This window comes from Temnothorax longispinosus, chromosome 1 (genome assembly GCF_030848805.1).
Source record: "Temnothorax longispinosus isolate EJ_2023e chromosome 1, Tlon_JGU_v1, whole genome shotgun sequence".
In the NCBI taxonomy this organism is placed as follows: domain Eukaryota; kingdom Metazoa; phylum Arthropoda; class Insecta; order Hymenoptera; family Formicidae; genus Temnothorax; species Temnothorax longispinosus.
Genome location: NC_092358.1, coordinates 15113837 through 15136015, shown reverse-complemented (window position 1 = coordinate 15136015; position 22179 = coordinate 15113837). Strand labels below are relative to the sequence as shown.

Genomic DNA, 22179 nt, shown 5'->3' with positions numbered 1-22179 from the left:
TCATTTACCAACACAAAGTGCTAATACTGAAACGAGAACTGAAGACAGGCCGTGTGGAGAGGGCCACGCGCGAGAACGAAGTTAACTGCGGGGATATGACGTGGGTTCTCCATCGCGGCGTATCGCGCGAGGACTGAGGAGAGTAAAGCGTTAGTTGCCAGTTGCCAGCTGATGGCCGGCCTGAGCGGTCACGCGTGCGCGCGTTCACATAACCGCGTGTGCACAATCGAAACAGGCGCTCTCGCTCGCGTCTAAAGTAAGCGTGGACCGAAGCAACGAAGCGCAGCGAAGCGGAGTCGAGTCGTAGATGCGTCGTTATCGCCGTCATTATCGTGATTTTCGTGATAGCGCGGGATGCGCGCTATTGGGATTCACTGATTTGCCAATTTCCGCCCGACGAGGACACGCGGACGAAGAATGTCTTCGGTGTTCTCGAAGCTGATCGACGGTGCGTCCGCACGCTACGGCGTGCGACAGGAGACGCTGACGTGCGGCGTCGCCGGCGCAGCTACGGCGCTCTATCTCCTCAAACTCACCTATCCGCACATCCTCACTCGCCTCAAACAATCCAGCCAGAAGAAAAGCCAACAATCTCACTCCAAACGCAATAGAAGCAATGCCGTTCTACGAAATAATTCTCTTGATAACAACTCCGTCGGAAGTGGCGGGGGAAAACAAAGATTGTCAGTCGGATTGGATCGCGATTTTTTCCGACAGCTGATGATGTTATTGAAGATCATGGTGCCGGGATGGCGTACTCGAGAGATGGGCTTATTGGCATGCGCGACGTTGATGTTACTGGCGAGAACCTTCCTGTCGGTGTATGTAGCCGAACTGGAGGGTCAGATCGTCAAGAGGATAGTTTTACGCGACGTAGGCGGCTTTGGCTTAATGCTCGCGCGATGGTTCGCCATCGCCTTACCCGCCACCTTCGTCAACTCCGCCATCAGATATCTCGAGGGCCGGCTGGCGCTTAGCTTTAGGTACGCTCCTGCTACTCTTATTGGTGCTTTCTTTGACGTGGATGAGTGAATGCTTGTATCCGTCCTTTTCTTGGGGAACAATAAGGATCCTCTTTTTCATACTTTGTAGTCAAGATACTGACGTACATTTCGAACCGCATCACGCTTGTTAACTGTCTTTTTTTATTTTTCCAATTATTTTCTTCAAGGTAGCATCATAAAATTCATTCAACTTGTACTATTTAAGGTTCTACATTAAAGTTGTCTCGCAAATCGCAGTTAACAAGAAAAATTTGAAAATTTAACTATACGTTAATAAATGTGGTATCTACACGTTTGTACAATTTAAAAGTAATTGACCATACATGAGATAATCCCGAACACGAGATAATCGCTATCAAAAATTGCACTTTTTTCATGCATTGAATATATACAAATCATACGAAAATCTCGTATTTTGAATTTTAATAATTTTAGAATGAACAACAAGAAAGTGATGAAAAACGGATGTGTAAGTATTACTAGAAGGACATTTTAGGAATACTAGTAAAAAAAACCTGAAATTATTGACTGTTTAGTTTTAGAAATACAATAGTAAATAGATCTCAATTTTCACGATTTTTCAACATAAAGAAGCGACTGGATGCGAAAAATAAAAGAATCTTTTGTTCTATGTGTGAGGGACAAAACTATCCAAAAGTTTTCAGCCTATAACCGTAGATAGTCAGATTTTGAGTTGACGTCGATTTAGTTTAGAGTATAAAATGTTGGATTGTATTGTCGCAAGACAGCTACCTTAAAGATAGAAAAACCATGAAGAAAAAGAAAACAAGAACAAAGTTCAAATAGCGCCATTATATTGATATTATAATATAAAAGGAATGGACTCGTCTCTATAGGTATCTTCTTACATTTCCTATACTTAAAATGAGTTAGATGCACATTTAGAGAAAAATAGAGAGAAAATGAGACTTAAAATATAGGGAATATAACTAAACGGGCAAAGCTGTCTAGACAGATAGATTTTGAAGATCTACCCAGACAAACTTGCATAGCTCCATAACCATATAAAAATTAAAGAAAATTATCTAATCATATTGCTATCATACGGACGCACGTAAAAATACGATTAAATAATTTTCTTTATGCATATGGTTATGCAGCTATGCAAATTTTTATCGATTGGCTCTAAGGATTTAGGAAATATCATAAAAGTATGTTTTATATTCTCTGAATATTCACAAAACACATACTGCTATATACTGAATATACACTAAGTATGCTTCTATTTTTTATGTAGGTATATATTTTATATATTCAGAATATTTTCAAGTATATAACATATTTATAGAATGTTTGAGTAGATCACTCACATGCGCGCACATGTGTACACTAGAATAGGTTGTATATTAATTAATATACAAACAATATACATTTTAATCATTAAATATATTTCTATTAATATTATATCTTTCTATAAATATATTTTTTGTTTTTTTTTAAATCTGCATTTTAACAAACTTTTGAAACTTATAATATTTATAAAGATTAGATAATACATTACTAAAAAATTACTAATGATATTAATAACGCTTAGAAATTAGTTATAATTCGAGCTAGTTCACCATGAGTTTATCAATTGATTATCAATTGATATTTTCTATCATTATAAAGCTTGCCTATTCTTTTAGAAGCGATATTTTCCAATGTTCTTTTTGGATATTAAAATTTTTTGCTTGGATGTGATTTATAGATATATTACATATAGATAGAGCATTATATCTTGTTTTTACCTATATTAAGAGGAGAGCAAGGGGTATATTTTCTTCTCTCGCGCATGCGCAATCGTACATGTCTTTCGGCAGCCACTCATTCTGCAGTCTTTGGTTGGTTATAATCGCCAAGCGAACACACAATTGCGCATGCGTAAGAAAAGGAAATGTATATACAGGGTGGGCTATTTCAAGTATTCCACTTAAATATCTCAAAACCCATAAGCTTTTAGAAAAAACTTTTTAGACAAAAGTTGTTCAGTGTTGAGGGAGTTATCTGACGTTGACCTTTATTTAATCTTGGATTAAGGTCAGAGCACTGTTTCAAGGTCAACTTTATTTTTCCAAATAGAAACTCTATCTTTTATCATATATTCTTATGGTTGATGTCGAAACATTTTCAAAATATTATAAAAAACTTTTATTAAGAATTTCCTGAGATATTTTAAATTTTATCATGATATTTTTAATATAAAATTTGAAATATCTCGTAAAGTATTTACTTTTTGATGACTTTACCTTGATACTTTTATAGAATATAGAATAATAAAAGGAATCAAATAATAATATTAATTTTAATATTTACACTTCGCAAAATTTAATGCGTCTGTAAAATATAAGAAAATTTTGTTAATATTTTTTTCATTAGTTTTTCATTAGTTTTTTACAATAATCGATTTACAACAATCTAATTTTGACCCAAGATAAAATATAGTTCACAATCAGATGACCCCCTCACCGCACCGAACAATTTTTGTCTAAAAAGTTTCCTTCTAAAAAAACCCCGCACAAAACCAATGGAAAAGTGGCCCCAGTCAAATTGGCTGAAGTTTTAGTATGATGAAGTTCAGACTGTTGAAATCGACGATGATTTTTCTTTCATTCATGAACCGTCATTGTCGATTTCAATACTTTGAGACCAAGTATCTCGGAAACTGGGCATTTTCTGAACTTGCAGCCATTGAGACTTTTGATCAGGATAGTCTGAACTTCATCATACTATAAAACTTGGCTGGACCAATTTGACTGGGCCACTTTTCCATTGGTATTGTGCGGGGTCCTTTACGAGTTTTAAGATATTTAAGTGGATTAATTAAAATGACCCACCCTGTATATTCTTTCCACTTAAATTATCTAACAATAAGTTATCTTGGCAAGCGGCAAATCTCTATAAAGCTGGGATAATACTCTATCTATCTATATATGTGTGTATATATATATATATATATATATATATATATATATAATATGTTCATATTCAATGAGCTTTTGTATGTAGTATTGGATCCAATATCCTAAATATTATTACGTGGTTCTGTAAGATGTCGCCACATGTAAACAACGTTACTACTTCTTTAATTCATGCATACTGTATTAATTTTTTGAGTTAGTTTATTTCCCATTTAAATATGGCGCTTAATTTGAGTTTCAAATACATCTTACGTTCTTTAGAGTGCTGTACAAGTGCATATGATACCTCATAAAGATATGTCAACCAATAGGCTACGTTCCTAAAATTGATTGAATGTATATTCTTCCTTCTAGTATAATAAAAAAAGTAATTCATTAATATATTTATAATATTCAATATAAGTAGAATATTATTAATAAATTTGTATATTTTTAAAATATAGGATAAATAGTACATTACAAGAGATGTTACATGAATATTTTCTCAATATATGTATATTGAGTACATCCACCATACATTCAATATAAATATAGTATACCTATTCGAATATCACGTGTGTGTTTGTTTAGATATAGAGAATATTTTATCTAACTTGCTCATTTAAAATATATTTGTGTTGTTATTAAAAATTTTAAATAATGTTTCTACAATAAGTTATTAGTACAAGAAATATTCTAGCCATAATATTTATCTTTTCTTATTATATTAATTTGTCCGTATGTCAATTTCTCTTGTGTGTGTGTGTATGTGTGTGTGTGTTTATGTGTGGGAAAACAATAGCATTATTCTTTTACGTCTTAACGTTGAAGGTCTTACATGTAATAAATGACTGACAATGAGTTCTTTTTTAGGTTTTTAGATGTTTCTTCTCTCTTTTTAAAACAGGAATGTGAATCTTATGATTCCGATCTTATGTCTTGCGTTTAGATATACATATATTAGGTATATATTCAGAGGGGAGACCGGGGCAAAGTCGACACTATTTTTTCGGTGCCGATTGTTAACAACAAAACAAATAATTTTAGTAAAATATGGTATACCGTTGTAAAGAGTAAACCCTTGGCTACTAAATTTATACGGGTATTCTTGGTCTACGTCGCTTTGTTCAACTGGTATAGAGTGAAAACGATAAAGGTGCAAAAATTCAAATGTCAAAATTGCCGGGCCAGAGTCGTCACTCGTCACTCCATTCTCGGACTAAATTTTAAATGAAAATTCATAATTCCGATTATGAAAAATGATAGGATACATTTTATTAATTATTTTTTAATAGAAAAATGGAAACATTAATTAAAAACACGATGGCGGAAAATAATTACAAGAAAAGCGCACACACTTCCCTATATACGCTCGCACGTTTCTCGTCAGCTCTATTCTGTCATCTCTCAGCACACGCAATGTACATATTATCCAAGTCCTCGCCGGAATCCAACCACTACTGCTTCTTTGACTTTGATTTTCACCGAAAGCCTTCATTATATGGTCGCTCATAAACTATTAGAAATCAATGAAAATAAAAAAACTTTACTGGATTCGTGTTCAGCATGCATTACTCTTTAGAATCACTTACTTTGAGATTTGGAGACACAATAATATTTAAGATATTATAAATTTTCGACGCGCAAAAAATTTTACTTTCGACCTCCGAAAACACGTTTGCCTCAATAAGAATCACAACATGGCACATAATCTCACTAAACTCCGTTGGTCACGGTCTCCCCTATATATTTTCAGAGTTTAGAAAGAAAAAATTAATGAGCTTGGAGAGAAAAAAAGAAATAAATAATTGGTAAATAAAATGCAAAAATGCAGTTAAAAGTAAGAAAATTCTTCTAATGAAAAAGATTTCTCAGAAAAGTGTAAAAAATGTAAAATTATGAAATATGAAAAAGACTAATTAGAGTGATAAATACATGGATATTTATGTCAATGGTGATTATTAAGATAACAATTTTCAGCAGAAATTTTGAATGTTTTGATCTATTTTGGATTTTATTTTTGATGACATAACGAATAAATATTTATAAACTAATTTGCACTCAAGCTTTTAATCAGCTTCTTTGTTTCACAACCGAAAGAAACTTTCAGTTTGTTGACTCACGCTTCATATTGTTCGGGGTCCACAAACTTCTAAATCCATCACTGATGCAACGGTAAAGTGGCATATTCTCTCTATTGTGTCACAAATTGCACTCACCAAAATTATTTATTTTATTATCATATTTTTCTATAATCTAAAATCTTATGCCTGTATATTAATTACACTTGCTTTATACTTTCTTTCTTATAGTTATGATTTAAGATTTAAATTTCATATTTAAAACAAATAATTTAAATTTTATTTTTAAAACAAACGTTTAAGATATGTTTTAAACATTGCACTGTTCTAAATATATGTTTAAGATTAACTTTTTTAAAAGTTTAATATAGATTTAAAAAGTTTAAAACGGATTTTTGGAAAAATATTAACCACGTAAAATATTAATCACTTTAATCGATGTATCTAGTACTTATCACTTTAATTTTTGTATGATGGCAAAATTTATTTATTTTATTAAACCATAAAGAAATAACTGTTATATATAAAACTGTTATAACAAAAGATGAGAGAAAACAAAATGTAAGCAAAAATTATACTCTTTTATACATTTTAACATTCTTAGAAAATTAAGTAATATTTATTTATGATATTACTTATGTCATTACTTATTATGTCATTAATTTTTATTAATTAAGATTAAATGTAGAAGTTATATTAACACACTAGATGGGTCAAATATGTATTGTAAAAATTTTACGTATACAGATAATAGGTGTAACACTCGCCATGGATAAACAAAGCAGGTTTTATAACCGTTTAAACAAAAATAGAATTAAACAGAATAGATAAATCCTATATTATGTGGCGTTTTTCGCACTAAATAATGGGAAATCAATTAATAATATACGGCGAATCAACGTGCATCCGCACGATTCGGCGAGAAGATACAGCCTAGCGTTTATTTATGATATTACTACACGCGCGGCGAGGCATTAGGAATAAGAGACCTCTGTAAACAGCAACGGCTATGCATGAATGACGCGTGACGCTGAACTTCCACACACATAGTAACTGTAAACGCTGACCTATCTGTTCTTGTCGAATCGCGTAAATGCACGCTGATCCGCAGATCTTTATCAATTAATTTCTTGTTATTTATTGCGAAATTCGCAAATGGTAAAGAACTTTTTTAGACCGTCGTGAGACAGGTTAGTTTTACCCTACTGATGACCAATCATTGCGATAGTAATCCTGCTCCGTACGAGAAGAATAACCGCAGGTTCGGACATTTGGTTCGCGCACTCGGTCGAGCGGCCGGTGGTGCGAAGCTACCATCCGTGGGATTATGCCTGAACGCCTCTAAGGCCGTATCCTCTCTAGTCAAAGATGGCAATGATATCTCTAGGAGTCTCTAGGAATTTTTATTCAGTTTAACCCCTTCTACCTATCCACGGCGGGTGTTATACCTGTTATCAGATATCCTGCATACAGAATATATTTTTGTAGAATAACATATAAAATATATATGTATATATTCCATATAGTGTATCTTACATTACATGTTTTAAACGTGTATGTGTTAAATATGTTTTTTAATCATGTCTCTTAATAATATTTTTAACATTTTAAATATTAAAAATGTTTTGAACAAAAAATGATATTTTCTGTTTAAAGAAAATTATCAGCCCCTATAATATTATCTTTGTTTTTTTAATATTACTTTTCTTCTTTTGTTTTCAAATATGATACGATGTTATGTGAAATATAGTATCCATGTAATAAAACATTTTTTTGTCAAAGTTATTGTTTTCGTGATTTGAATCGTTCTTTCTTTTTTTTAGACAAAATTGGCAACACTGCATTATTGCTAATAAAGAAACGCGTATTATTAGTTGTTGCTTCCCTTTTACATAATAAAAATAACATCTTTATACATTCCCATGCTATATTAATTATTAAAAGTAATAGCAATCTCCTTTTATTTAGATTAGATGGAAAATCCTGTAGAATAGAATTTAACTTTTTGATTATTTATGCAGGGAGCGTCTGGTGAAGCATGCCTACAAGATGTACCTGAGTCAACAGACTTATTATAGGGTATCGGCTTTAGACACTAGGCTTGGCGGGGCCGAGCAAAGACTGACAGATGACTTATCAGAGCTAGCCAGTTCCGTAGCGCATCTATATTCTAGTTTAACAAAACCGTTGCTAGACTGTGCTTTAGTCGGTATAGCGCTTATTTCATTTTCACATAAAATGGGCGCGAAAACAATACCAGGTAAGATCTTATAATGTTCTTTTTTATGACTAAACTCTGATTAGTTAGATAGGACTTAACTAACGATTAACTTGTTAAGCAATATCTATGCTATTTTGTTAACATAAATAGAGTAATTAATTTTTTCTTGTTTAATATATGGAAAAAAAGATTAGATTTGGGAGAATTTAATAAATTAATAATTAGAAATTTTGCAGTAAGCGATTCTACTGATTGAATAAATTACTGATTAAGCTAATCGGAATTTGATCAAAGTCACTATTATTCTCTTTTGTTGTTGTTATACACATAGTTATTTTGTGTATATGTATATGTACAGAGAGATCTAAGAAAAAAGGTGAAAGATAATAGTATTAAAAATTAAAATTCTTCAAGTAAGAATTTCACACACGATCCACCATTTTCGGACTAACTACTCAGTAAAAAATTTTCCATATTTATAAAAACATTTATATATGATTACATAATTAAAGGACCCCGCACACATCACAGGGAAAATTGGCCTCCCGTCGAATTTGCTGAAATTGTAGTATGATGTAGTTCATGTCGTCCTGATCAAAAGTCATAATGGACCCGAGGTCAAAGAATGGACAGTTTTCGAGATATGGGAGGTCAAAGGTCAATAATAGTGCCTTATTCGAAAATTCTATTCTTTGTGTATATCCGCACCGCGTGAGCAGTGTTGTTGTGTGCGTATGTGCCATTCTCAATCAATCAAAAATTATTTAAGCGGTGTCTAAACTTTTATGTGAGGAACTCTAATAAATAATAGTTAATTTTAAATTAATAATGCTGAAGAAAAAAGTTCATACATGTATCTGATTCGGAATAATTTCCGAGATAGAACAAGTTGAATTATTTAAAATATTTAAATGTTTATGAAATGCCACAGATTTTGTTCAGAAACTGCAGGTTCTGCAGTCAATCTGCTATTATATTTTGTTAGCAGATTTTATTATAATTTCTGTTGAGTTTATTTTCGATTTTCGATAAACTTTTAATTTTTCTTGTAAAGTCTTTATCATCATCATCATCATCATCATCATCATCATCATCATCATCATCATCATCATTATTATTATTATTATTATTATTGTTGTTCTGGTTCTTGTTACTATTATATTTTATTATCTAGGTCCACTATTAGCGGCAGCGGTCATTGCTTTAACCGGACAAGTTCTGCGTTTTGCTTCACCGAAGTTCGGCCAACTGGTTGCTGAAGAAGCAACGCGACGTGGGAAATTAAGAGAAGCGCATGCTCGTATCAGTGCGCATGCAGAAGAAATTGCATTCTATGGAGGTCACAATACAGAACATCGTTATCTAAGCTCCGCTTATAAATCTTTGGTAATGCATTTGCATCGTATTCTCGCTGTTAAACTGTGGTACGTGATGCTGGAACAGTTCCTTATGAAGTACTTGTGGTCTGGCACGGGACTTCTCGTTATCGCAATGCCGTTGCTTTATAACACGGCTGCATCATCGGGAAGCGGGATGATTAATACGGATGGCGATGGTGTGTACAATGACTCAAGCATTAATATTTTTAAACAGAACATCTGGTATACAAAAAAGGCAATAATGATGTCATAGTAGTTTGTAGATTGATAGAAAGTTTTTTTAATATTTTATATTATATTTTTATTATTTAATTTTATATATATGTATATAAATTATATTATATAAATTATATTTTTTTCCTATACTATATTATTTTTATATACACTGTACAAAAAAACAAAAGAAAAGAGAAAAAGTTAATAATAGCATTAAATAATTATAATATAAATCTTAACAATAGTTTACAAACAAATATAATAATTTACCAACATCTACTAATTAGGTGGTGTGAGTGAGCGAACAAGATATCTGACCACTTCAAAAAATCTTTTGAGCTCTGGAGCAGATGCTGTCGAACGACTTATGTCGTCTTATAAAGTACGTATTTTAATTCCTGTTAATTTTTTTAATCTTGCATGTTTTGGCATTAAATAATGAATTCGAAAGTTAAAGTTAAAGTCTTTGAAGATACGCGTGTAAGCTAAATATCAATTTAATTTTTATTAAAATAGGAATTAGTCGCATTAGCGGGGTATGCAGCGCGCGTCAGCGAAATGCTAGATGTATTTAAGGATGCTGCGCTCTGCAAATACAAGAGGAACATCGTTACCAGTAGTCCATCGAGATCCGTTCCAAATGGTAACGCTCAACAACTCACGGAAAAAGTAATCGAATTTAGTAACGGCACTCCAATAATAAAAGGTAAATCAAAATATTTGACAACACAAAAAAATTTAAATAATTAAAACTGATTTTATTGTCTTAGTGCATATTTCATAATATTTAAAGTTACTAATTATTTTAATTTTAATAAAATTACTATTTTTTTATTTATGATTTGATGATAAAATTATTAAACTATTAAAAAATTGTTTTAGTTTTCATATCTTAATATAAGAGTAATTGATTATCACGGAGATTACTTATTTAATTACAGAATTATTATATCATAATATTCACAAAACGTTAAGAAACTCCATAACTCAAGAAAAATACAACTCTCACTCTCTCTCTCTCTCTCTCTCTCTCTCTCTCTCTCTCTCTCTCTCTCTCTCTCTCTCTCTCTCTCTCTCTCTCTCTCTCTCTCTCTCTCTCTCTCTCTCTCTCTCTCTCTCTCTCTCTCTCTCTCTCTCTCTCTCTCTCTCAGCAGAAGCAGACGTGTGAAACATCGCTCCGTAAAAGTGTTAATTTTTGAGTGGTTTAGAAGTGAGGGAGAGTGTTAAAAAGTTGTGTAACGAATATCTGCATAGACCGGGGGTAGCCATGAGTGTTATCTAGCCGGAATATGTTGATACATAGACACGAGAACTGCATTTCGTTCAGAGGTCATCGAAACCTCGTACGACAGGTAGACATCGACGGCGAACACAAAACGCTGACGTGTGAAAGTGACGTGTTAAAGTGACGAGTCAATTAACTGTCTTTGCCGATATTAGCAGAATGAACGAGGAATACGCCGAGTATCGATGCTCGGCATGTAAGAAGCCGATAAAAACGGAGGTGATAGCATGCAAGTCCTGTGCCAAGCTTTTCTACCATCCAGGTTGTGTATCTAAGCACAAAATTTATGATAGAAACCGCGATTTGGTGTCGTGTCCTGGCCCATTCGAGAAGTTAATTGTTAGTGATGGTGATAAAGTAGCTGATATAAATAAAGCAGTGGCAGCAGCAGAAAGAGCAACGGCACCTGCAAAAATGAGTCCGGCGCCAAGCAGCGGGAATAAAGTAGCAGCCGCGAGTGATATTGATAGAAAAATAGATTGGCTTGTAAAAACAGTGAAAGAATTAAAAGATGAGGCAGCATGCAAAAAGGAGATCAAGTCAATGATAAAAGAAATAGTCCGTGAGGAGATGGGAGGCATTAAACAGGAAATAGAAGAATTGAGAAAAATGTTGACGCAAGGGGCATATGGATCGTCAGGTGGAGCGGCAAGAAAATATAGCGATGTGATTAAAGAAAGGAAGGAAGAAAATATCTTGATTATAAAACCAAAAGTACAACAAGAGAGTGAAATTACAAAGAAAACAATTAAAGATAAAATTGATATAACCAAGATGGAAATAGGAATTACCAAATTAAGAAAGGGAGGTAAAGGGACAGTGATCTTAGGATGTGAGTCGAAAGAAGAGAAAGATAAGCTAAAGGCGACGGTACAAGCGGCAATGGGCGAGGAGGTCAAAGTCTCTGAGCCACAGAAGAGGAAACCAAAGATTAAAATAATTAATGTTGGTGGAGAAGAAATGAAAATGGAGGATGATGAACTGATAGATACAATCAAGAAGCAGAACAGAATTGGCGAAGAATCCTGTATGCACATAGTGAAGAAAATATTAAGAGGAAAAAGTAAGGATACTGAGCAAGGATCCGTAATAATTGAAGTGGATGAAAGCACTCATAATTCACTAATAAACAGAGGTAAAATAAATTTAGGATGGCGAAAGTGTCCTATATTTAATTATATTAGTGTTAGAAGATGTTTTAAATGCTGGGGCTATTACCATATTGCCAAGAATTGCACGAGACAGGAAACATGCTATAAATGTGCAGGAAATCATAAGGCGAATGAATGTACGACGGCAAAGAAGAGGTGTGTAAACTGTACCTATAAGAATCAGACGTACAACTTGAAGATAAATGTTGAACACGAGGCGCTAGATTCGGAATGTCCGACATTTAAGAAAGTATTGGAGGAAGAGAAAAAAAGAGCCGGCTGGGAAGATGCAAAATAGCAACCACAGGGAGAAGCGGAATTACTCTGGTATACGAATGCACAAAGCTTCTTGGCGCATAAGGACGAAATTCAACATCAGATTATGAAGAGGGTGAATCCTGTGATTCTAGCGTTATCCGAGACTAGATTGACTGTAGAAATTGAGGATAGTGAGGTCAATGTACCGGGGTATAGTATAGTTAGATGTGATGCTGAAAATAGAAACACAGGAGGAGTACTGTTATATGTTAGGGATGATATTAAATTTAAAATAATTGATAAAAAAAAGATAGTGTCAAATTGTTGGTGCGTGGTGGTAGAAATAAGAGAGAATTTGTATAAAGGTATGATAGCAGTAGTGTATCATTCGCCGAGTGCGTCAAATGGCGATTTCGTGAGATTTTTGGAAGATACGGTTGAAGATTTAATAATAAAGTATGACTGTATAGTGATAGGGGACTTTAATATAGATATAATGGTAGATTCATTTTACACAAAGAAATTATTAACGGTAATGCAAAACCTAGGGATGAGGCAATACGTTGATTGTCCAACGAGAGTTACAAAGGATAGTCGAACGATGATAGATTTAATTTTTTCGAATAAAGAAATAAAGGTACAAGTGAATGAGAAACCTAAAATCACGGACCATACATGGCTAAAAGTAGAATTGAATATAAATAAAAATAGAAATAAATATAAAGAATTTAGAGGCAGGGACTATAGTAAATTTAATGTAGATGAATTTCTTAGAATAATGGAAGAAAGAACTGAGCAAGGTCAAGAGCTAGATATAAGCATAAGGGCAGAGAGATTTGTTAATAGTATAGTAAGTGTATTGGATACTGTAGCACCTAAGAAAAAGTTTAAGATTCCGAAAATATGGGAAGGGAAAATGTGGTATTCAGATGAAATTAGAATGGCAGCGGATAGAAGGGATGAGGCTCACAGTAGAGCAATAAACTCAGGTAAAGAACAGGACTGGGAATTTTTCAAAAATGAAAGAAATGCAGTAGTTAAACTTATCAGGGCAAAAAAGAAAGAATATTATGAGAATATGATAGATAATAATAGGAGTGATCCTACAAAAATGTGGAAAACTTTAAAAGAATTAATTAAAGGTGAGCAAAGGGGTTCAGAGAACATCGATAATGTAGATTTTGAAATATTAGAAGACATAGAAGAATGCAATATAGCTGATAAATTTAATATATATTATGTAAAAAGTATTAGCAACATTGTGCAATCTATTAGTAATAAGGGGATAGAAGGCACGGGTAGGAGACCTATTTATGTAATTGAGAATAAGGGAATTATGGAAAATTTTGAGCCAATTAGTGCAAGTGATTTGGAACAAATTGTTAGGGAACTACCACGAAAGAACGGAACAGAGGAAGGGATAAATAGTGATATACTGAAAATGGTGCTACCTGTGATAAAAGATGAGTTTGTAGGGGTAATAAATGATTCGCTTAGGACAGGTAAATTTCCAGAAGGATGGAAAACATCCACGATAATACCGGTACCAAAGGTAAACAAACCAAAAAAAGCGAGCGAGTATAGACCGATTAATATGTTACCGATATATGAAAAAGTATTAGAGTTAGTTGTAAAAAAACAGTTGGAAAAATTTCTAGATGACAATGAAATAATAACCGAATACCAATCGGGATTTAGGAAACAGCAGTCGTGTGAAACAGCAATTCAAAGTTTATCGAAGAATGGAAGTTGATAATTGAGGAGAAAAAAATGGTGGGGGTGTTATTCCTGGATCTCAGGAGAGCGTTTGAGACAATAGATAGGGTAAGATTAGTGGAAAAATTATATCAGTATGGAATAAGAGGAGTGGTACTGGAATGGATAATATCGTATTTAAGTAATAGAAAGCAGCAAGTTAGATTCAATGATATGTGTTCTAAAATAATTGAGACAGTATATGGCGTGCCACAGGGATCAGTATTAGGACCTCTATTGTTTATTTTGTATATAAATGATATAGTTAAAGTCTGTCCGGAGGGAAGTATATTTAGATTATTTGCAGATGACACGACCGCAAGTGTGACAGGAGAAAGTTGTGAGGAAATAGAAATAAAACTAAATATGGTGCTCGGTATACTTGAAGAATGGATGAATGTGAATATGTTAAAAATGAATGCAGATAAGACCAAATATATGATAGTTAGAAGTGTAAGGAAAGAAATAAAAACAGACATAATAGTAAAAAGTTTGAATGGAACTATAATTGAGCGTGTCGAGATAACGAAACATCTGGGTGTAATGATCGATAGTAAACTCCGTTGGGAGAATCACTGTGATTATATGTTAAAGAAAATAGGGAAAAAAGTGAGTTTTCTGATGAATAGAATAGGAAATGATATATCGGCGTACACTCGATGTACTGTGTATAAGTCTATCATAGCGCCTCACTTTGAATATTGCGCAACGATGTTAGTAGGCATGGGTGAAACGCAACTGAATCGACTGCAAGTGGCACAAAACCGTGCCATGAGAGTCATACTGCAGTGCTCGCGATATACAAAGGTAGATTTGATGCTGCAAACCCTTAAGTTTATGAATGTAAGACAGAGGCTAATGTACAATGTATGTATTTTTATTTTTAAGATAGTAAGAGGCATAATGCCAAAACACTTAAGTAATAGGATAGAAATAGTAGGAGATGTGAGTGGACGACGAACGAGACAGGCTGAGAATATTAGAATTCAATATCGCAGGACGAAAAGCGCACAGAAAAGTTTATTTTATGAAGGTTTGAATATGTACAACGCCCTACCGATAGAAATTAAGCAATGCGAAAAAATTGTACCATTTAAACGTAGGTTAAGAGAATATATTGTACCTCATGTAGAGGAATTAATTTAAGAATATTTTATGTAAAAAATAGCCGAGAAGGCTAATAAACTTCAATCAATCAATCAATCAATCAATCAATCTCTCTCTCTCTCTCTCTCTCTCTCTCTCCCACCCTCCCTCCCTCTCCCTTCTCTCTCCCTCTCTCTCTTCTTCCCTTACCACTTTCTTCTCTCTCTCCCTCCCCCCACTCGCTTCCTTTTTCCTCTTTTTCTCTATTTCAACAAAATATTTATATTAATCATTTAATATTAAAGATGTTAATAAGTTACTTGTTATACGTATATATACTCATCGTCTTTTATACTTTTACTACGAAAATCATTATACGTGACTTTATTGTTTGTCAGGAATTGTTCGCGAAAGCACGGACGGCAGTATAAGTCTAATCAATGTACCGATAGTCACGCCTAATTGCGAAATAATTGTACCTAACTTAACAGTCCATGTAAGTAGTTATCACAAACTTTACATACATAATTACAGAATTATTATATTCCAATATTTAATATCAAAAAAGACATCCGTACAATATATATTTACGGCTTCTGTTACATATACATGACTATATTATACATATATAATTATTATATTCTTATGTTTCTATATTCCGTCCAATGAAAGATTGAGAGTAGATCGGACGAAAACTCGTCCGTCTCGCGCAGGTCTTCGCCCACAGAACATCTATTTACATATACACGGTACGCCAGGCTCTAGGGACTTTACCCCCACTTTGCCCGCCTATGCGCAAAACTACTCTTAATCTCTCGTTGGACAGAGTATACATAATTACATATAGTAATATACACTGGGCAACAAAATTATCGCAACAAAAATTTACGTCAAAAATTTACCCAACTTCAAATAAGCATAACTCCGCGAAAAATTGTCATATCTGAAAGTTTTTTTTTATTTTAAAGGGTGAAGTCTGTACTTTAAGGAACCATAGTCAGATTTTGAATTTAGCCTTTCCCCATCCCGCCGTTCTTCCAAAAGTAAGGACGTGTTACGTCTCCAAAAAATTGCACATTTTGACACATTTTACGGAGTAGAATGAATTTTTTTCGTAACTATCATGGCAACCATCGTAAAATATGGACTTTTTCCTGCAAATTAAAAAAGAAATAAGTTCGTACGATTTTTTTTCGCCGAGTTATGGCTTATCAAAGTTACCTATGCATTTTTGTGCATTCAATCACCACCAACATTAGCATTACCCAGTGATGGACACCACGGGGAGGTTGCTCTGGTCGGATTTTGCCCATCGTGTATGTGTATGTGTGTGTGTGTGTGTGTGTGTGTGTGTGTGTGTGTGTGTGTGTGTGTGTGTGTGTGTGTGTGTGTGTGTGTGTGTGTGTGTTAGCAGAGATTTGCACAAACTAATTTTTATTCAAACGAGGCATTGTTACGATTTTGTCTTTTGTTTTCCGAATGAGCAATACAATACAGTGACTGCAATACTGTGAAGTTTTGTAATACTGAAGTAAGTAACTTCACAGTATTGCAATCACTGTACTGTATCGTTCATTCGGAAAACAAAAGACAAAATCGTAACAATGCCTTGTTTGAATAAAAATTAGTTTGTGCAAATCTCTGCTAACACACACACACACACACACACACATACATACACATACACGATGGGCAAAATCCGACTAGCAACCTCCCCGTGGTGTCCATCGGGTAATGCAAATGTTGGCGGTGATTGAATGCACAAAAATGCATAGGTAACTTTGATAAGCCATAACTCGGCGAAAAAAAATCGTACGGACTTATTTTTTTTTTAATTTGCAGGGAAAAATCCATATTTTACGATGGTTGCCATGATAGTTACGAAAAAAATTCATTCTACTCCGTAAAATGTGTCAAAATGTGCAATTTTTTGGAGACGTAACATGTCCTTACTTTTGGAAGAACGGCGGGATGGGGAAAGGCTAAATTCAAAATCTGACTATGGTTCCTTAAAGTACAGACTTCACCCTTTAAAATGAAAAAAAAAACTTTCAGATATGACAATTTTTCGCGGAGTTATGCTTATTTGAAGTTGGGCAAATTTTTTACGTAAATTTTTGTTGCGATAATTTTGTTGCCCAGTTTATTATCTTTATTATTCTATTTTTGTCATATATTTCATATTATCTTTATATTCATTTTGATTGCTTTTTAATTACAATCAAATTGATAGAATATGATAGATACACTTCCATCTTTCTATTTTACATGCGCACGTATATGCGTATGCATTATATCTATATATTTATTTATAATTGACAGATAAAGCCAGGCGATCATCTTTTAATCACTGGACCCAATGGCTGCGGTAAAAGCTCTCTCTTTCGTGTTATTTCCGGTCTTTGGCCCGTTTATGATGGAACTCTCATCAGACCAGCCGAAATAAATTCTTCCGAACATGGCAGGCCTGCCCTATTTTACATCCCACAAAAGCCGTATATGACAGTGGGCTGCCTACGAGATCAAATCATCTATCCAGCGCATTCTGGGTCCATATATATATTTAATAATTAATCACATTAGAGATAACCAAAATAGATTTAAATTAAACTATTACATTTAATTAAATTATAATTCAAGTTATATAATTAATTAAATTACAATTAATTAATTTTTATAGTAAATTTTATAATATATTTTAAGTATAATTATTAATTTTTTATAAAATTTTATACACGCGATTCAATTTTTTTATTAATATATGAAGAAAAATGTTATACATTGTCTTTATGTTGTTGCAGGTCAGAGAATTGCTCGGATGAAGAGCTGTTACAATTGTTAGATGATGTCGACCTACGAAGTATCGTGGAACGAGAACCGGAAGGCTTCGATACTCTCGGCGACTGGGACTCTACTCTATCAGGAGGCGAGAAGCAACGGCTCGCAATGACGCGTCTTCTCTATCATGCTCCACAGTATGCTTTGTTAGACGAATGCACAAGCGCTGTCAGCCTCGAAGCTGAAGGAATAATATACGAAAGTGCAAAGAAAAAAGGAATCACCCTGTTAACGATCACTCATCGAGTAGCATCGCTCGCTAAATATCACAAGTTATTATTGAAATTCGATGGAGAAGGCGGTACGACCTTTGGCCCGCTGAATATGGATGGATTACCGATATTACCAAATCGAGAAGCTAATAAGGAAGAAGCTGAACGAGAGAAAGCAAAGATTAGCCATTACCATATGTTGCATGTATGTTAAATGTTTTCTTCTGTATAAATGGTGCCTTAAGAATTTATATTCTAAGTTTTTAAATTTTATGTTTATGAAAAGATTATAAAATACAGATTTACATCAAAGTTTTTTCAATTAAAAATTTTTTTTTAAAGAGTGGTGGCCAATTTCGCCCATTTTTTGGACCTCGAATTCAAGCTCGAATTTCAAACTTTTTTTATGCCAATTAGTACTATATGATGGGACATTAATCCCAGAGAAATTTATATAGTACTAATTGGTATAAAAAAAGTTTGAAATTTGAGGTCCAAAAAATGGGCGAAAAAACAGGTCTTTTTGCCATCATTCTTTAATATTATTTTATAACACAATATCATGTGATCTCTAATTTTTAATTAATTTACATGACATGAAATTTTCTACTAAAAGTAGCATAAAACATTAATGTTCTAATGTTTACATCTAATTTACAAAAAATTTTAAATGCTTTCTTATACGGCTTCTAATATTTTTAATACATAATACAAGTTTCTTATAATTTGATATAATATAAATTTATATATTTCTTGATTCAATAATATAATTTCATATAATTACAATTATATACACACAAACACATTATTTTTTCAATAAAATAAAAACATGTGAAGGCTCTCTTGAATAAATCAAATAATAACGTTAAAAAATTGGCAATAAGAGCTAGGCGCAGTAATTAATGCGCGTATATAATTTATTACAATAGACAAATTAAATAGGATTAGCATACGTTTCAACTTTTTCTTTGGGTTTTATCCTCAGCGCAACATTAATAAATTGTAATTCAAATTAAATCGGTCGGAATTTAATGCAGTCAAACCGTTTTAATTATTTAACTGCGTTAAACTCCGATCGATGTAATTTGAATTACAATTTATTAATGTTATGCACCCTGAAGATGGCCCAGAGAAAAGGTCGAAACATATGCTGATCCTATTTAATTTGTCTATTATAATAAGTTATATATACGCGTACTAATTACTGCGCCTGGCTTTTATTACCAAATTTTTGACGTAGAAGTACGTCTTTGTCGACAGTAAGTAGTGGGTAACATTGGAAGCACAGATGCAACGAAAACATGTCACACTTGAACGTTTATATTTTCGAAATAATCGTAATGATTAATATGTCATTAGATAGCTTATATATAGTCTCAATTCCTCTTTAAAATTTCAAAAGTTTCAAAAAGCTTCCTAAATGAGGAAGCCAAACAATTATAAGCAAATAATTATGCTCAGGTCTCAACATCTTTCAATTTTGGCAATTTAATATTAATTATTGGCAACTTTTCTAATTCCATTATATTCTTCAACCTTTTCTACCCCTATTTCTTATAGAATGCTTTAAGATTTGGTCGATTAGACTCAGCTTTATTAGGTTTCTATGTATGTACGTATTTCTAACAAATTCTAACGTATGTAACTCAAGAACTAATCAATCAAATTTTAAAGAATTATATATGAAATAGGGGTAGAAAAGACTGAAGAATATAATAGAATTAGAAAAAATTGCCAATATAATAAAAAAAAAGTATGCAAATTAGAAATTTGCACATCTTTGTAACATTATTTTTTATTTAATTACATATTTTTTATTATTTTTAATATACATTTGTTATTTCTTTTTTAGGAGCTACGTGATATACATCCTGAAAATACCTATGTGGGAATTAGTTGAAAAGTACAGTCTATGGAATTTTATATTACAAATGGAATAAAAAATACAAAAATAATATAGTATAAAAAGATATGAATATAGAATACGAAAAAATATATAAATAATATACCTATTCTATATCTTTTTCACATATATTATACGTATATCGTATTCTATCTTCCATATCGTACATAGAATATTGACATAAATATGAAAAATGATAAATTATTATGGTGAGTGGATATATAAGAATGTATATATATTTTTAGAATTTTGCATTGTAAAAAGGTATTTTTTCTACTTTTAAAATGATTGAGAGCGCGATATATCACATTTTTTAAAGCGTTTTATAAAATATACATCATAATTGCAAAAAAAGACTTATTGAACAACGATTGCTTTTATAGATTGTCTTTTTCAATCTACAACCACATTTAAGATGGTCAATTAATAAATATAAAACATAAATATGCGAAGTATGTGGTGAAATGAGATAAGATACTATTTTTGCCAAAATAAAAAAATTTGTTAACGTTTTGAAAAAGATTTATTGGAGTATATAAATTTGTTAAGTGTTACAGTGCACATTGAACTGCGATTGAATTACTACTCAATTTTAATAAAGGTTTAGAGAATAAAATTATGTATTAAGAATATATAAATATTGTAAACAATAAAATATTATGAATTTCTTCTTTAACTTCTTCTTATCTTTCCGATTTATCCAATTTTTTATGTGTTTTTCTGATAAACTAATAATTTTTTTCCATTTTGATAAATAAATTATGTGTCAAACAAATAAAATTGTTCCTTATTCCTACGCTAGTTAAGCATCGTTCTCAGCGCCACCGTGTAGCGCCGTGTCGAAATTTTTCCGGGAGACACAACGATAAAAGAAAATGAGTTCTGCAGAGAAAAAGAATTCTAATAATTGTTGTGTAGTGGGGTGCAAAAATACAAGAAAGAATACAAAAAATGTTCGTTTTTACTCATTTCCAAATCGTCTACGGGAAATAGAGTGAAAAAAGAAATGGATAACTGTGGTGCGACGTTTGACGTAAGTATCGTTGTGTCTTTTAAAATTGTCTTTCAATATTGTAATAAAGACTTTTTTGTAATATAATTAATTTGTAATATAATTAATAATATCTTCTCAAACAATTATACAATCTCTGGGTATTATTGGAATGATAATGTAACTACAAAAGTTAACCTTAAAAACCTTAAAAAATTGTTTTGAAAAAGATTATATATATGTTTTGCAGTCATATATACTGTTAATAATGAGTGTAAATAAAATTTAGTTAACAAAATTTTTTATTATAATAAAGAGAAAAAGAGAGAAAGAAAACTTATAACATATAAAATTAAATCAATTAAAAAAATCATGAGTATTCTGGGCAAAATAATTTATAGTCTAATAACTGTTTTGAAATAAGTTTTAATGTCTCAATTTTAGAAGTTTGTAATGATTGTAATGATTGTAATGTTTGTAATGATTGTACGTTTTTGTGAAACAATAATTTATATATAGTAATTAAGAATAGTCTTATTTTTCTCCAATTAATTATTCATTTAAAAAGGTACAAATAGTAGTTAAAATTATGTGTGGTTACGTATATAGATATAAAATATATAATTTTGTATTGTGCACTAATTTGATAATCATGTGGTTAAAAAAATTAAAATATTTATTACCAATAATTGGTTTCAAAATTAAGACATAAGACGTCTTAAAATCGTCATAAACACGTCTAATGTCCCGGTTTCGGACATGTTTGCAGATGTGTGCTATCTGGGTCATAATATATTACTATATTATGTGTTATACCTCGATTACAGGTTTATAAAAATTAGTATTATTTTTGGTGCTAAATCCACCAGGAGTTTCTCTCAAAACTGTCCCTTGCAATA

At 32.4% G+C, this 22179-nt stretch overlaps 2 protein-coding genes across 2 annotated transcripts; both read left to right on the top strand.

The window, feature by feature from the left end:
• The first annotated feature begins 123 nt into the window (after window positions 1-123).
• On the top strand, window positions 124-20965 carry Abcd (ATP binding cassette subfamily D). Its single transcript, XM_071775197.1, has 9 exons — window positions 124-983; window positions 8007-8245; window positions 9381-9761; window positions 10089-10183; window positions 10318-10507; window positions 15735-15832; window positions 17659-17885; window positions 18138-18591; window positions 20239-20965. The coding sequence occupies exons 1-9, from the start codon at window positions 418-420 to the stop codon at window positions 20284-20286; spliced, it is 2298 nt and encodes a 765-aa protein (XP_071631298.1). The 5' UTR covers window positions 124-417; the 3' UTR covers window positions 20287-20965.
• Window positions 10549-15453, top strand: LOC139811122 (uncharacterized). The gene has a single exon (XM_071775208.1). It carries the CDS (start codon window positions 11246-11248, stop codon window positions 12533-12535), a length of 1290 nt encoding a protein of 429 aa, XP_071631309.1. The 5' UTR covers window positions 10549-11245; the 3' UTR covers window positions 12536-15453.
• Window positions 20966-22179: the final 1214 nt, after the last annotated feature.